Here is a 16,430-nt window from a genome sequence, read left to right as displayed (position 1 = left end):
CATTAACTTTTTGCGACAGTAAAAACTTCTGACGTCGTTTTAGTTTGCAGCGCCACCTCCTGCCAGTTACATAAACTGTGACATAACACAACCCTAAAAAACGACAAATACCACTTTTATATAATGATGTACATACAGTGTTTATTGATACAGATACAAAAAATTGCTCTCGGCAAATCAAATCTAAAGATGAGCCCAAAAAAGTTCAGTTCAACACACACAACATCTTTAAACATGCAAAATAAAAGTACACTGAGGACAGCACAAGTAGTATAATCAGAAAAATCCTAGTACTTGTAATGTGATTGTTGGATCAAGTCTCTAAAAGAAATCTTCAAGAACATTTGTAAAAACAGTGTAAAACATCACACATAAGTGATTTAAAATGCCCCACAACAAACCTAACATTGTTTTGACTGCAAAAATCCCAAACAACGTACAGTACATTCAGCCAAAACCACATTCATTCGATTAGAGACCGCCACCGAGCATCATAACATTTCATATATTTGTATATTAAAGCAAGGAACTATGTGTAAACTACTTTCATTAACACATTTGAATTTTAAATGAGTGCAGTAAAGCGATCAGTCTGCATCACTGCTTATACTAGGCTGTAAAATATTTTAAATATACACATATGTCATATAAAGTTCAATGCTGATTGCAATCACACTGACACAGGTAAAAGAAACCAGATAAGGTTTCCTATTTTGTGCAAAATTCCTCATAAAACAGGCAGTGTATGCCTCTATTATTTTATCTGATCAAAAGGCTGATCAAAATAATAATAATGAGCCAAAACAATGAGAAAAAAAAAAAATATATATATATATATGAAACAAGTCGAAAATAACATGACATCATCGAGCTGCATCTGCTGGTGCTTGCACATTACCCCTAGCATGATGCAGTAATACTGCAAACTAACTTGAAAGCATCAAAAAGGATCGACTTTGCGCAAGTAAACCCTTACAGAAAGTGTCATGTCAAGGACCATGAATCTATTATGGCATCTGAGACTGATGAAACTTAAAAGCACAATATTTCAGTGGCATTTTTAGCTCTTTGTAAAAAAAAATTCAGTGGTTTCAATTAAGTGTGTGCTCCTAGCAGAAATATCATACTGTTATATGGGTATGTTTGTGCATGTGTGTGCAAGCGAACGCACCATGGATAATTCTAATAATACTACTACTAATAATAATGAGCCAGGATTTTTTGTGACTAAAAGAAAACATTCAGATTTCATCATTTATGCATCTAAAATATTGTAAATGCATGCAGTATATTTGTGTTATAATGGCAACAATTCTTATTAACTTTTTCGAAATATACTTCAGTCGTAACTTACCAACTTACTGTGAAGACATCGCATGACTGCACCGCCATCTGCTGCAGTCATTGCTGAGAGGATTGTAAACCAAATTACCCAAATACGTTTTCATTTTGGGTCATATCAGAAAATCTGTAAGCCTGTGGCGATATACTGTCTCTGTGACGGGGCCCAATATCAGTCAAGCTCTAATATGATCACACTGTTTAGTATGAGTAATGAAAAACAGGAGTATGTGCTACCACTACATGTACAACACGCGGTTCCTAATACAGAGCATGTTGGAGTTCCTACAGACTGTAAAACACAGTGTGAGAGTAGCTGTGCTGGAATGCCTGCAGTAAAAGCGGGTGTATGTTGGGGGCTGGTCTGGCAGGTCAGTGGCCCTGAAGGATAATCACTGGTGAGAGGTGGGGTGAGGTAGATTTTGGCAGGTCACTCCGCTTTGGAAAGGCTGTTCCTGTCCATGAAGTCTTTAAGCTTGGTGGGAAAATCTGTCATAACTCCCGTGGCTCCCAAATCAAACGCCCTCTGAAAGTCATCCTCGTCATTCAGCACCCAAATGTACACCTGAAACCACATGAGGGATTTGTACAGTTAATACACACGCGGTCAGAGGCTGTCACACACAGGAATGTTTCTGTACTCTAGTCTATATTTGATCTGGTAGGAACCTTTCCAGTAACTGCTTTTAACCACAGTGTAACTACAACACACACACACACAGGCTTAGTTCTGGCCTTTTACAAAAGTTTTACACACTGTTGGAGCAAAACAAGCCACACGGAAAGTGGTGACAGTAGTAGTAGCAGTCTTCAGGAACAGTTCTCCCGGCTTCTTGAAGGACATTCAAAGCTCTTCTTTGGATGTTGGCTACCGTTTGCTCTATTCTCTGTCAACATGATCCCACACTGCCATGTTTTACAGATGGCTGTAGACTCTCAGTGTTGTACCTCTTGACCTCCTCCATACATGCACTAGGACTAAACCATGGTTTTTAATGTGGGATTCATGAAACTACCATTTTATCTTGCTTTTCAGTTATTAACCTGTGCAGACATACAAGTGCACAGTACTATAAAAGACCATGGGGATGATGCTGTGTGTAGCTTGAAAGCCAGGAAGCACAAAAAACCCTCAGTTAGCATTGTTTGTGGCTGGCTGGTTGTTTGTGACACTGCCCTCTGGTGACAGTACTCAAGTACAACATACAAACCTGTGCGTAGGCTCTGATTAAGACCAACGCGCAACCATCCCCTTTACGTCAACCAATCTTGGAAATTGTTCCAGGACTGCAAATAAAAACTTGCCAGAAGATGTGCCATCTGCCTATCGCTACCACAGGCTAAGTGACCATAGAGACTGAGACCAAAGAAAAGGAAAAACATGCTACAACAGGAAGACTTTTGTATCCATGTAATCAGGTAAGGAAGTTCCAATGAACCAGCCATCTATTCTAACCTCTAAAACACTTCCATAGCTCCTCATTTACTGGCCAACGGTTCCTCACAGGAACCTGAATCAACTTAATTTTAAAGGAACTGCAGTTTTACCTGAATTCCCCGAGCTGTTAAATGGTCAAAAAGAGCTTTCCTCATCAGCAAACTGCAAGAGAAAAATAAACACTAATCAGCTGAGGTGTGTGACTGTAAATCCTTTCTATGTTAATCGTGATCGCACAGCTACATCTCAGTAACACAGAGAAATACAAAACAAAAAAGCCTAGTGCTGCTGCAGGTTTATCTTTTGTTGAATTTTCTGCTGATTCAACCACAAAAATCAAAGAGATTTTACATTTTTGGAGGAGAAAGCGACTTACGTGTCTGCCAGCCAGGCGATAAATTGCTGACCTCTAGTTAACCTGCTGGGATCCTGCAGTCTGAAAAAATTCACACAGAAAAGTAAAATAATTAAAAATGGTAAAAAACAAAAACAAAAAACAACAAAAACAAAGGGCACTTGATTGATGCTATAACAGCATGACAACATATTTTTAGGAAATTTCTGAAATCTACCCAAGAAAATTAATAAATCAGTGTGTTTAAATATGCACAAGAAATCAAGTCGATCTCTTAATAAACACAATTTATGGTTGCAGTCTTAAAGCAAGAACTTCACACTTTAGAAGTGCAATAAAAAAAATTCTGTTAATCCTTAATGAGCGTTGGGGCAAGAATAATCTGCTCTTTGACCATGATCCACTAGCACACATTTCACAAGGCCAAGCTACGCAAACGTTTCTTCTAATGACCTAATTAGTGAGTGAGTTCATCTTTCAAAGATCATCCTTCAGGCAAATAACAGAGACAGAAAGGACACCAGCGCAGCCAGGGGAGTGAATCTGAGCCAGGTACTGTGAAAAGGCTTTAAAGCCCCAATTCAAAGTTAAAGTTTAAATTATTTTCTTGCCTGAGTAATAAAAGTTATTAAAGTTGGAATCCCCTTTGTCTAAACTTCTGTAATTTGGAGGAAACAACAAACAAGTCCGTATATGTTATCCAAAAACAAGGCCCAGCTAATGAAGACTCCTCCAGAGGTTTACTCCACGTCCTGACGCTTACACAGTAGTGATGGGATTTCCGGCTCTTTTTAGAGAGCCAGCTCTTTCGGTTCGGCTCACTAAAAAGAGCCGGCTCTTTCGGCTCCGAACCGGCTCTTCAGGTTGTTTTGTTGCTTTAATTAATTTATTATTAACAATAATATAAAATTATGCACAAAAGGAATTACTAACGTAAAAAAAAAAAAAAGTGGTTTTATTTATATATGTTTATATATAAATATATGCGGTGGCCCCTAGAGACAAAACGCGTACAAACTCCAAAACACATTTCTAGCATGAACTGAACTTCCAAAGCAGAGCTACTAGATCACTTAAATTACACAATTGAAAGCATGTGTGTATTGTTTGTGTATTTATACACAGGCACTCATATATATTCAAATAATTTAAAAAAAAAGTTCATTTACCTGTTATTACCACACACCAAATCCGGTCGTTGGTACTTGCTGGCTTGTGTAGCCACCAGATAACAAGAGCGCAACACTGCGCCCAGCATCCTGGAGCACTTCTGTTGTCTTTTGTACGTGTTTTGAGTTTTTATGTTCTTCTGAGTTTTTACGTGCTTCGGAGTTTGTACGTGTTTTTACGTGTTTTGGAGTTTTTATGTGTTTTGGAGTTTGTACGTGCTTCAGAGTTCGTATGTGATTTGAAGTTTGTATGTGCTTTGTCTGTAGGGGCCACCGTAAATATACTTTTATTTATTCACTCCACATAAAATGTAATAAATAAATCATATAATACAAAAATCAACTATTCACATTTCAAGTCAAAGGAGCTTGCAAAGAAAAGCGTGTGGACTTCTTTAAGTTACTTGAAGACGTTTCACCTCTCATCCGAGAAGCTTCTTCAGTTCTAAGGTCAAATGGTGGAGAGTCCCGGATATAAACCTAGTGGGAGTGACCCCCCACAGAGGGACAAAAGGACCCCCTGATGATCCTCTAATTGCCTGAGCCAAGGTGTGAAACTGGGTGTGGGTCCCAATCAGCCACAGTTTCGGGTGAGTTCATTGTGAAACCTGGCCCCACCTTATCATGCGAATTCCTGAGATCAGATGGCCCTTCACACCTTGGCTCATTTAAATTTTCAGCTTTTTCCTTTTACAAATTTAAAGTGAAAACAACACAAAACACTGCAAACCACAACACAATTAAATATAAATTATAATATGAAAACAAAAAGAACATGTATATTCTCTGCATGCATAATAGTTGACTTTATTAATCCCGAAGGAAATTAGGGTTACAGCAGGCAGCACGCTAATGGCGCATGCGCACTTACAAAGGAACCTTCTGACCAACTTTACACAAACATCACATTGGGGAGACATGTCAGAAAGGTAGACTGATAGGAAAAAAACAACGAAAATACATAACATGAGGTAAGAGGAGGAGAAAAAAAACTCCACTCAGACTGAGCTCCTGAGAACAGTTTGATAACAGAAAAAACACCTCAGCACAAAAGCACATGACTATCAATACACCATAGAAACACAAGACAAGCAACAGGGGCGGGTAAAGGGTAAGAGAGAGCCGGTGTAGACAGCGCATCCGGTCCTGCAGCGTGTCTGCGCTGGTCCAGTCGACTGCCATCTTCCCCGGTAGGGCACAAGCATCGAAGGCGTTTGGAAAGGGAGGGGGGATCAGTGTGTGCATATCAGTGTGTGTGTGTTTGTGTGTGTGTGTGTCTCTCCAGAGTTCAGCTGAGACAGTGTCCTTCGCCCCGCCAGGCTAAGTAAACAGTCTTCCAGCCAACCCAGGTGGCCTTGTATGGAATGGGGGGAACAGTCTAAACACAGTCGTTATCAGAATTCCTCTTTTAGGTTTTAGAGAACAGACTGTGAGAGAGTGTTCCAGGGAAAAGTAAGTCACAAGACAAGACAAGGACATAAGAAGCTAAGCAGGGAAGATAAGGGCAGGAGAGGAGAAAAGTGCGACCGCCTTCGCTGAGAGCCAAAAGAGTAAAAAAAGTTTAAACAAATAATAATAATTTTATTTAAAAAAAAAATATATATATATATATATATATGAACATAACTAATCTTGAAATGACTGTTCAGCACAGAAATGAAGCCCAGCAATCATGTTTTACAGTCCCATGGTCTCAGCCTCAGATACTCAACTAATCAAAGTGTTGTCATGACAAGAATGAATGACCAACAAAACATTTTTTCTCCATCATTTCTGTCACATAAAGCTGAATATAACGTCTCTCGCGGTTAGTATCATGGTTGCTAGGCAACCTGAACAGCGCGACGGAGGCTAGACCGTCCCATTTCACAGGCCTCTCACTTCCGCACTTCTCGTACTTGTAGTACGCACCGTACGTAGTGCGCGTACTTCAAGCGTGCAGACCCTGAATTGGGACACAGCCAACGATAATCATCAAGGTCAATAAAGAACCTTTAAACTGTTGCAAGTCAGACAGCGACATTTCAGTTTCACCTGCAAACTGAGATCAAACCACAGCACTGACAACTTTCTCCAGCCAATAAACCAGCAGCAGCTAAAACACAATGCTGCCAGATTTTACACTACTAATTATTAATAGTTTGTGTTGACACTGCAGCATAGATGACTTTAATCATTTATGTTAACTAAACTGTAGGTTAGTTAGGGTAAAAAGAAAACCTTAACCCTGCTCTGTTATTTCATGTAGGGCTTGTTTTGTGACTGTATTAGTGAGGGTGGAAGCATGCTGCTGAGCTAACCCTTTCCTGAAAACTGTTTATCAAAGTTCCTGACATGCACCTTTTACTTCTTTAGTACCACATTCCCTGGCCACTTTATTAGGCACACCTTGCTAGTATTTGGTAGGCCTCCCTGTTTCCTTCAGAACTACCTTAATTCTTTATGTCATAGATTCAACAAGGTCATGTAAACGACCCTCAGATAGCATCCCATGGCAGCAGCAGATTTGTCGGCTGCACATCCATACTGAGAATTTTTCGTTCCACCACATCTCAAAGATGCTCTGCCGGACTGAGATCTGATGACTGTGGAGGCCGTCTGAGAGCAGAGAACTAACTGCCAAGTTCAAGAAGTTTGAGATAATCTGAGCTTTGCATTATACTGCTTATACTGTTATACTGTCACATGATTGGCAGCAAATCACTGCATCAGAACAGGTGTACCTAATAAAGTGTCCATAGAGCTTATTACTAGTATTTGGTTACATGAACAACAAAGTGCAAGTGATTTGGGTGCGTGACTGTGTGTGAAGGAAACTCAAATACATTTCTATTTGCTCACTGTAGTGGATGCAAATCCACCTCCCTGTGTGCTCACTGCCCTGTCAGAATACCAAACAGCCTCTCAACTGTCATCAGTCCAGAGCGTAGAGAGACTTATTCGAATGTCAGCAGGTCTTCTTGATGATTTCTACATGCATTCAGTTGGTGTAATGTGTTTGGATGATTAGATATTTGTATTAACAGGCATACCTAATAAAGTGGCCTTTGAGCTTATTTGTATTGCACTTACTTGGTGATAATGGAGGGCATGGGGATCTCCAGGAACTGCTCCTTGATTGGAACAAAGGGCAGGAGGCCGGTGTAGAACAGGCCTAACAGCTGCAACACTCTGGGCAAGCTGAACAACACTGGAATATGAGGGTTCTGCAAAAACAACCAACCAGACCAGACTTACAAGCAGTTCCAAGTCATTTTTATTCACCGAAGAGGATGATGATGGAGTATGACGATAAAAGTGTTTCCTCTAAAACTCCCTCAAAGGGTCTGAACATTTTTAGAAACATGACAAAAAGATGAATAGTGATTCCACAAAGAAGTGCATTTAAAATACTGCTATATGGGACAGATTTAGCACTTTTCCTGTAGGCCTGCTGGTAGCAGGTTATTCCTTTGTTGTTATGAAATTCTGTAATTTCATAACAACAAATTTTATAAATAGCTACACACATTTCACCAAAGTAATGTGAAGCAGCATATAAACGTACCTCTTTGTAGCACTTTCTCACAATCTGGTTGCTGGCGTTGCCCCAGACAGTCAGATGCGCTCGGTCATACTTCACGACCAGCTCGGAGACCTGCAAGGATTGAAAACTCAATGAAACTATGAAACAGAACATTTTCTCTTGCTTTTGCTCTGTCCTGTTGCCAATATTTAAAACTTAGAATTAGTTTTTTGATGAAAAGACGGCGGCAAAACTCGTAAAGTCTCTAGACGGACACTTGGAGGGCAGAGTCCCAATAACAAGGCCAACGTCCTCTTAAATTAGATCAGTTCAGGATCTGAACAGGTTATTCCTCTGTCTACATTTTCTCCCCTCTTCATCAGGTTTGTACTGTTACTTTATGCATGATTGTGGTGACAGACAAATAAAAGGGACTTAAAAACATATCTCAGTCTTGGTTATCTAACCATCGTACTTTAGGAAATGCTTCACTTTCCTTTCCTTTACTAGGCACCATGGGCTTTGTAACTATGGAGGACTTTTTTTTTCTTAAACAGGCTGTTAAGTCGATACATTTTCGGACAAGGGTACATTTTTTTTAGTTGTCATCACAGCTTATTTTAAATCAAGATATGATTGAAGCGGCGACTTCAGCCCTAATTCAGGAGTCTTAACAAAAGCATTGCATTAACTCATTACTCCCTGAAAGCCCACTAGAAGTAATCCTTGAAGCTCTTCTCTGTCACATTGCAGGCCTGCTTCCAGCACAAAATGACTGGGTGTGCATCTTGGAAAAACCTTGAAATTATTCTAATTAATGTGAAAAACACGTTTTTCTTAATACATAATAGGTGGCAAAACCCATCATTAGTGTACAGGGGAGGCCAAATTTCATCTTTATGGGAGAAAGAGTTCACCGTTTGGAATTATAGCCATTTTTAAACACTGCCTTCTTCAGTAGCCTAAAAGTAAGTGAACAGGTGATGAGATGTCCCTCGTGATTCCACAAGAGACACAAAATCTGCATTTGAGTCCAAGTGCTGAACTTGCAAAAAGTATGAAGAAGGAAAGAACAACTCAAGGACGGCGGAGGTAGTGTTATGGCTCCCAGTGAAATCGGGTCACTGGTGTTTATTGATGACGTAATGGCTGAGAGCAGCAGCATGATGAACTGTAAAATGTACAGGCATGTACTCTTTTCTCAGATTCAGCCTGAGGCTCCAAAACTGATCGGTTAGTGTTTCACAGTACAAAGTGATAATGACGTAAAGCATCCTGTAAAAGCTAACCAAGAGTTTCTCAATGAAAAGAAATTAGATATTCTTTAAAGTCAGTGACCTGATCCCAACTCAAAGGTGCCTGTTTTTCAATAACCAAAGACAACAGTGACAGAAGACCCACAGACAGGCAGCAACTGAAGGCAGAGGCAGTAAAGGCCTAGAAGAGCATTTTAAGGGACAAAACACAGCATTTGGTGATGTTTATGGGTTCTGGACTCCAGGCAGTCACTGACTGAAGTATTAAAACAATCTAAAATGATGTTAGTTTGTCCAGTTCATTTTGAGCCACTGAAAATCAACTATGTATAAAAATGGCTGCAATTCCTAAAATGTTTTAATACAAATTTTTCCAAAAAACACGAATTAAAACTGCAGTTTGATCTAAAAATCCACTAAAGTGACGTATAGAGGCAACACTACAAAAATGGTGTCACTGTCCAAAAAGCTATAAGGCTAACTGTACACTGTTTCCTGCACAAGGAAATAACCACAAGCTGCATGTCATCAATACAGTAAAGCAAGTTTCAGTCAGGGGTCAGAGAACTGAAAGAATAAAAACAGGAGATACACACACAGACAAACACACACACAGACAAACACACACACACACACACCTTCTTGATGAGCGTGTCATTGTTAACCTTGATGTCAATGTTAACAGGAGTGTTGGGAAATGCGTCAAACACGTCCCTGAGGAGAGGGATGCGTTTGTCCTCTCCTCCTTCGCAGAAGCACTCTGCACAGACAAGGACAGGTTAAAAACACCATCAGCTTCAGATTAGACGCCGGGTTGTGCGCACTTGTATTTTTAGCGGTAATTTTCTGCCCGTCAGCTGTCAACTGTTATAACCTAAAATGTCGATTTGTGTCACCTACTGAATAAATACGTTGCTTCGTGGTAATTACACAAGTGACGGATACGTGATGCTCACCTCGCTGAAAGGTTACACCCAGCCTGCAGAGGTATGGAGGGAGTTCCTGCAAAGAAAGCACGACAGACACAACTTCAGAGCTTCTGGAAACAAAGCAGTCATGCTCAAAATAAATCCAGGATTTCTGATATAGTTTTCTCTAGAGCAGCCATTCCCAAACTTAAGACTTCCGAGGTCAGCTGTGAAATCTGAAAATCCTCTGCAGACAAACCTTTAAATCTGACCGTTGCACAAGTCACTAAAATGTGTTTTTATTTATGGCAGGAACAACTGTTTCCTGTTCCATCAAAGCAAATGATGACAATAATTTGTTTGAGTATACTGGGTGTTTTTTTATTGTCTTTGTAGGGATTTCAGAAATGTTGTTCATGCATATTAACTGAAAGATTTTTTAAGAACAAGAATAAAAAGAGTCAATAAGAATGTTAATAAATGTTTAAAATAATACTCTGGCCAATAACTGAAGCCCATATTTTAGTGTCTTGTTGTTTTAAATATATATTGATTTCTTTGTTACCTCTTTTGTGCAGGAGAAACAGAGAAATATTCTTTATATAAGACAACTTCAATCTTACCTCCACCTTCTTTTTCATTTGTTTAAGCACAGATTGATGTGATTTATATATACTGTAAAGTAACACACCATATAAACCACTGACACTGGTGTTTTTCATTTTATTTGCCAACAGCCAGCCATCAGTCAGGAAGGCTGGTATCATTGTTTAGATGAGATCAGTAAAGATAAGAAGTACTTTATTTATTCCATATATGGGAAATACTCTTAGGATCACTGTATCTGGATATTTATGCTGATTTATAAGTTCTACTCCTTCAAGAGTACTAGCCACTAAAGTTCATGAGTCTAACCTTACTGGACACCAAGGTCTGTGCTTATGTCTACAACAAGGCCAAAGACCATTAAAACCCACTAAGCCTCATCTTCAGTTCCAAAATATAAAATTTAACTTGTAGATGGGATCTCTGACCCAAGAACCTCTACAAACACACAAAAATACTTCAGTTTAATGTTGTAAGGCTTCTTTGCAAGACAAAAGCATTTTTTTTCCAATAAGCATTAAATGTGTAGACTACCAAATGTTTAAAGAGGAGAGCAGAGCTTAGCCAAAATCCTAAGTTACTCACAAGGAATGTAGCTGGATAAGAGTTTTTTAAAATCACGTGACGTAATCAGATGACTTGTTTTTGACCTCCCCTGATCAAGGCGCATGATCCATCAAAGCTCATATCATGTCTAAACACAAACCACATTCACAGTTGTGGTCAGACGTTTCAACCCAATCATGATGAGCATGAGTGTCATGATGATTTGGGGCTTTTAATGATTCCTTTCAACTGTTGTTTTTCCAGGGTGGAATGATCTTTAATGACTTTTAAAAACAACTGAATTTATGTAAATTTTGTTTGAATTCTCAATGAATAAATAAATAAATAAATAAAAATTAGTTCACGACACTTCTGTCTGACCGAGCTCTTTGCCATATATGTAAAATTAAAATTCAGTGTTATATTTGTAATTTTTTTCATGCAAAGAATTAAACATGCACAGCGCTTGATCAATGATGAGAAGAGATTTGAAAGTGGCTTCAGTTCAAACTTACAGCGTAGGTCACATCGGAGATGTTGGTGTCGATGCCGCAGGTCCTCTGCAAATCGCCATCATGTGAAACCACCACCTGTTCATCTTTTGTCAGGTGGCAGTCCAGCTCCAGCATATCTGTGCCGACATCCACAGCGCTGCACGATCCGACACACAGTACGCATATAGACTCAGCCGCAATCTCAAGCACACAAGCATTAGCATTGAAATTTGGACCCTAACCATGCAGTATAGCACACACAGATTCAATAAATGCATAAAACAGTCCACCTCTTGTCTGATTAACTAATCAAACAAAGGAGAACCACAAGGTTATCTTTTACACGAACAGTTACTGTACATATTGCACCAATTCACAAGCTCGATTGTGGGTAAAAGAACTAAGACAACATCTCAGATGACACACACCGTCCACAGTCACAAGTGCAAATCCCAAAGAAAGAGCTGTGTCTTATGACTTTGAAGTTTCTACTCACTGCTTGAAAGCCATCATAGTGTTTTCCAGATTTTCACCTGCCCCTGAAATCGGAAAAATAAAAACTCAGATTTCTTTTTACCTGCTTTGCTGTGAAACACATGTCTGAAAGACTGCCTTCACTCCAGATGTGGGCATAACAAGTATCTTCTCGGGGGGCGGGGGGTTTCTGATATTTTGCTTGTGGTTCATGTGTAAGTTTTTCTAATTTTTATCTTTAACTCATTTCTGCAACTACTGCCCAGTAACAAATAGATGGTTATAGGATCAAAACTATAGAAGAGAAATGTGACAGTCAAAACCCTGAATAACAAACCTGTTTTTACCCGTGAGTAAGTAACTAGCTGTTAGTGGGACCTAAAAGAAGCAAAGTAAGTTGGGATTAAGTGGCACCTTTTACCTTTTAAGTCAAGGGCTGTTCTTAAGAAAGAAAACTGGTGACCTACCTCCACGGTGAGAAATGTGCTTGCTGACAAAAGTCTCTCGCTTCTTTCGATGTAACAGATTTGGGCATTTTAGCAGCAGGGCAGAGGTGAGCACGTAGCCCGTTACCGTTGACAGGACATACACAGCAGCACACATCTTCTATCAGTCCCCTGCAGAACAAACACCAGACATTTAGCAGTGGCTGTGTCTGTCAGATAAATGTGTGGGGTTTTTTGTGTGTTTTTTTTAATGCAGATACATTTTTCCCACTCACCAAACGTTTTTAATCACAAACACTGAACAAAAACAAACCTATTTTCTTCATACTTTGCAAGGATAACAGGAAATAGGTCAAGTGAATTATTGATACATGAAGAGATTAACACACTTTAACACAGCCTGGATTTTCTTTAGCAAGTTTTCTTATAATTTGCTTAGTAGTCTTCAGGAACAGTTCTCCAGGATATTCAAAGCCTTTCCTCTGATTTTTTAGTTCTTGTTTTTAAGGACACACAGCACACTGTGCCAACATATACCAACTTTTCACTATTTCAGAATCATTTTGCCGGTGCCCATGTCTGCGCTTGTCAAACTATGTTATCATTGGATTCAGCTACAGAAATGAGAGGGAAAAATGTGTTTTCATACAGGCTGCTGGTAACAAAATACCTAAAGATACTATTTAAAAAGGGTTCTTTGCAAAGTTGCCTGCTTTATGTAAACACAGCAGTAGTTAATCCCTTGAGTTAGGTGCCTTTTGAATGACTAGAATGACTCGTAGGTCAGTGTTAAGTACCTGAAGAAAAGAAACCATTTCTCTAAAAATTACCAGGTTCATGGACTGAACAGAAAATGAGTGAAAAAGCAGCCGATGTCAAACAAAAAACTTTGAAAGACCTTCAGAAAGCCGGGAGAACTATTGCTTAAGACAAATTCTTTAAAAATTACAAGAAAGTATGGCTCCCTGGAAGCACAGTATAATTGGGGTGACTCAGGTCTTTTGCACAGTACTGTATAATCTACATTTTTGTTTATCAAATACTAAGAAAAGGAAAGGCAGGAAAACACAGATCTCAGACAAATAATGTTCAAACTGAACATTTGAACTCTACATGGACCATTGTTGAGTATGTCACTAATATCTCCAGCTGAGCAATTCTTAAAATAAATTCCATAAATGTACAAATGTGAGGTCCTAAAATGCAAGTTTTGTCTTAATAACATGTGAAATCTCAAAACACTGTTCAGCTAAAGCTAGTTAATACTGATTAGGAATTAAAGGAATTGAAAATATGCCCTCTCACTAAAAAATGTTTGCATCACTTAAATTTTTGAGTTTAAGTTAAAAGAAAGAAAGAAAACAGGAAAACAGTAAACAAGACACAACAAAATTAGACCAAAACATGAACCCAAATACACAAACGAAACAGAGTTACAGCAAGTTACTTACAGCACGCTTCCTTACAAGCTCAAAAAAACAAACCAAAAAACACCCCTGGCTGAGCACGAGCTCCTATTTAAATGACAAAACAACACATGCTGCAGGTCAGGCCCACAAAAAAAGGCTGGGCGGAGACATCGTCAGCCTACATAGTCAAAGAAAGTCTGTATATTTACATTTTAAAAGTTAAAAACATTGTAAACAAAACTGACACAAATAAAACATATATCCAAAATTTTTTCCATTTTCATATATTCAGTTCAATTCAATTTTATTTATATATAGTGCCAAATCAAAACAGCAGTTGTCATGACGTGCTTTATATTATAAGGCAAAGACTTCACAATCAAACAACCGCCTTTGAGCAAGAACTTGGCAACAGCGGGAAGGAAAAACTGCCTTTTAATAGGAAGAAACTTCCAGCACAACCAGGCTCAGGGATGAGCAGCCATCTGCTTCGACTGGTGGGTGTGTTGGCAGGAAAACAGAACAAAAAACACATATTTACGTGAAATTGACTAATGAAAAGCAAGTAAGACTCTTTACAGTTTTGCAAATTCAAAAGAAGCATTTTCAGTCATGAGCCAGACTTTTCAGGCTGAGAAATCACCCGCTAGAGAAAATGCTGGTTTAGACACTTTGGGCAAACATGACCTATACCCACCAAAGGCAAAGTTGAACTGACTGAGGTGCTGGTGTATTGAGCCATTCCTATATTGCTCTGATTATCTTACTCCAAAAGGGCAAGTTCACATTTTACATGGATAAAGGTACCTTCATGCCTTTTACATTTCCAGCACAGAATACATCTTCCATTAAACCTATTTTATAAAGACGAATAGATATAAAGAAGTAGCAATGAAGTACCTTATACTGTCAAATGTGTTACAAATTTACTATTACATGGTACTCTATCCCAAAAACTGAAATACTTTATAATTTCAGTTGAGAAAAGCAGTGCAAGTGAATAACTGATCCAAGGACAAAAGAATTAACATCTAAGAAATGATGAAGGATTCAGCACATATCAAAAGCGTTTCTTAAATAAAAAGACAAAATATAGCGATGTGATGCATATGCTGGGAGCCCACCCACAGAAAATGGGAATTAAAAATGCCTTCACATATTTTTTATCAGAAAAATCTAGCTCCAAAAGATAAGAGATCTACCAGAACAGCAGCTCCACATATAGGAGAAAGAGAAATGCTTGTTTACTTTTTGTTGCAACCTCTAATTTCTTGTTCAAGTCAAAGTTGACGCTGCTGTCATATTTTCAACATTGGAAATCCTGTTAAGTAACAGATAACAACAATGACATTCATTATCTCTAAAACCAGCTTACTGCACACCAGCTAAACTGTGCTAACGTTAGCTGTGAAAGGGGCGAGCTAACAACATGACCCTCTTACCTTTGTCATCAAATTGTTCGGACTGTTGTTCTTAGTTGTGTTAAATAAGTTAGCGATGTCCACGTGTGTGTGAAGCGAGTTCGATAAAGTGATGAACTAGCGTCTCGTCTGCAGTCTCACTGAGCTTGGAAAAAAACAAAACACCACCACTAGCCGGCCACTTTGTCGTGCCCATGCGCACTTTGCTACTTCCGGCTTGGGGACTATTTTCACTTCCTCTCGGATATTTCAAAATAAAATTGAAACGTCACGAAGAAAAGTCCACTGTTTTTGTTTGTTTTTTTTTATTTTGTTATCATCAAACCTAAGTATTAGTTGACACTATTTTTAAACAAAATGTCTTAGATTCACTGTTTTAAAAGCTATTATTGCTTATGAAAAAAGAAGTGTATGGTAGCAAATATTAAAAATAAGAGGGACATACAGAGCTGTAGTAACTACAGAGGGATCAAATTGGTACTATGAAGATATAATCAAAAATATGTCTGAAGCTAGGTTACAAAAAGAAGTGACAATCAGGTGACAGCGGTATGGCTTCATGCTGAGAAAGCACACTACTTATGAGATGTTTGCTTAAAGAGTGTTGATGGGGAAGTACAGAGAAGGTCAGAGGGAGGTCTACTGTGTCTTTGTGGGTCTAAAGAAGGCATATGATAGGGTACTAGGAGAGGAAATGTGGTACTGCACGAGGAAGTCAAGAGTGGCAGAAAAGCATGTGAGGGTGGTGTGGCAAATGAATGAGGGCAACAAGACAATGGTGAGGTTTGTGGTAGGAGTGACAGATGGGTTGAAGACAGGGATAGGATTACATCAGGCTATTCTTGTTTGCAGTGGTGATGGACAGGTTGGCACATGAGGTCTGGCTGGGGTTTCTGTGGCGTATGATGTTTGCAGACGACATGGTGATATGTAGTGAGAGTAGGGAAGAGGTGAAAAAGAGCCTGAAGAGGTGGAGGTATGCTCTGCAGAGAAGAAAAATGAAGGAAGGCAGAAGAAGAAATTAAGGCTTTGCACACAGCAGAACACCTGTTTCCTTATTTA

The 16,430-nt window shown here is 39.0% G+C and overlaps 1 protein-coding gene across 2 annotated transcripts; it reads right to left on the bottom strand.

Annotated features, from left to right (window-relative positions):
* Positions 1-120: 120 nt before the first annotated feature.
* On the bottom strand, positions 121-15,578 carry gdpd1 (glycerophosphodiester phosphodiesterase domain containing 1). Of its 2 annotated transcripts, none has more exons than XM_004561425.3 (11): positions 15,390-15,578; positions 12,560-12,709; positions 12,115-12,157; positions 11,640-11,775; positions 10,021-10,066; positions 9,703-9,824; positions 7,851-7,940; positions 7,376-7,509; positions 3,156-3,215; positions 2,890-2,941; positions 121-1,906 (listed from the first exon to the last, which is right to left on the bottom strand). In XM_004561425.3, exons 2-11 carry the CDS (start codon positions 12,693-12,695, stop codon positions 1,772-1,774), a joined length of 954 nt encoding a protein of 317 aa, XP_004561482.2. In that variant the 5' UTR covers positions 12,696-12,709; positions 15,390-15,578; the 3' UTR covers positions 121-1,771. The 2 variants fall into 2 exon arrangements, with proteins under 2 accessions (XP_004561482.2, XP_004561483.2); XM_004561426.4 differs by lacking the exon at positions 15,390-15,578 and adding an exon at positions 13,990-14,184.
* Between the last annotated feature and the right edge of the window lie 852 nt (positions 15,579-16,430).

The sequence above is a fragment of the Maylandia zebra genome, linkage group LG14 (assembly GCF_041146795.1).
Source record: "Maylandia zebra isolate NMK-2024a linkage group LG14, Mzebra_GT3a, whole genome shotgun sequence".
Taxonomy (NCBI): Eukaryota; Metazoa; Chordata; class Actinopteri; order Cichliformes; family Cichlidae; genus Maylandia; species Maylandia zebra.
The sequence above is the reverse complement of the archived record's forward strand: the minus strand, read 5'-3'. Positions and strand labels throughout refer to the sequence as shown.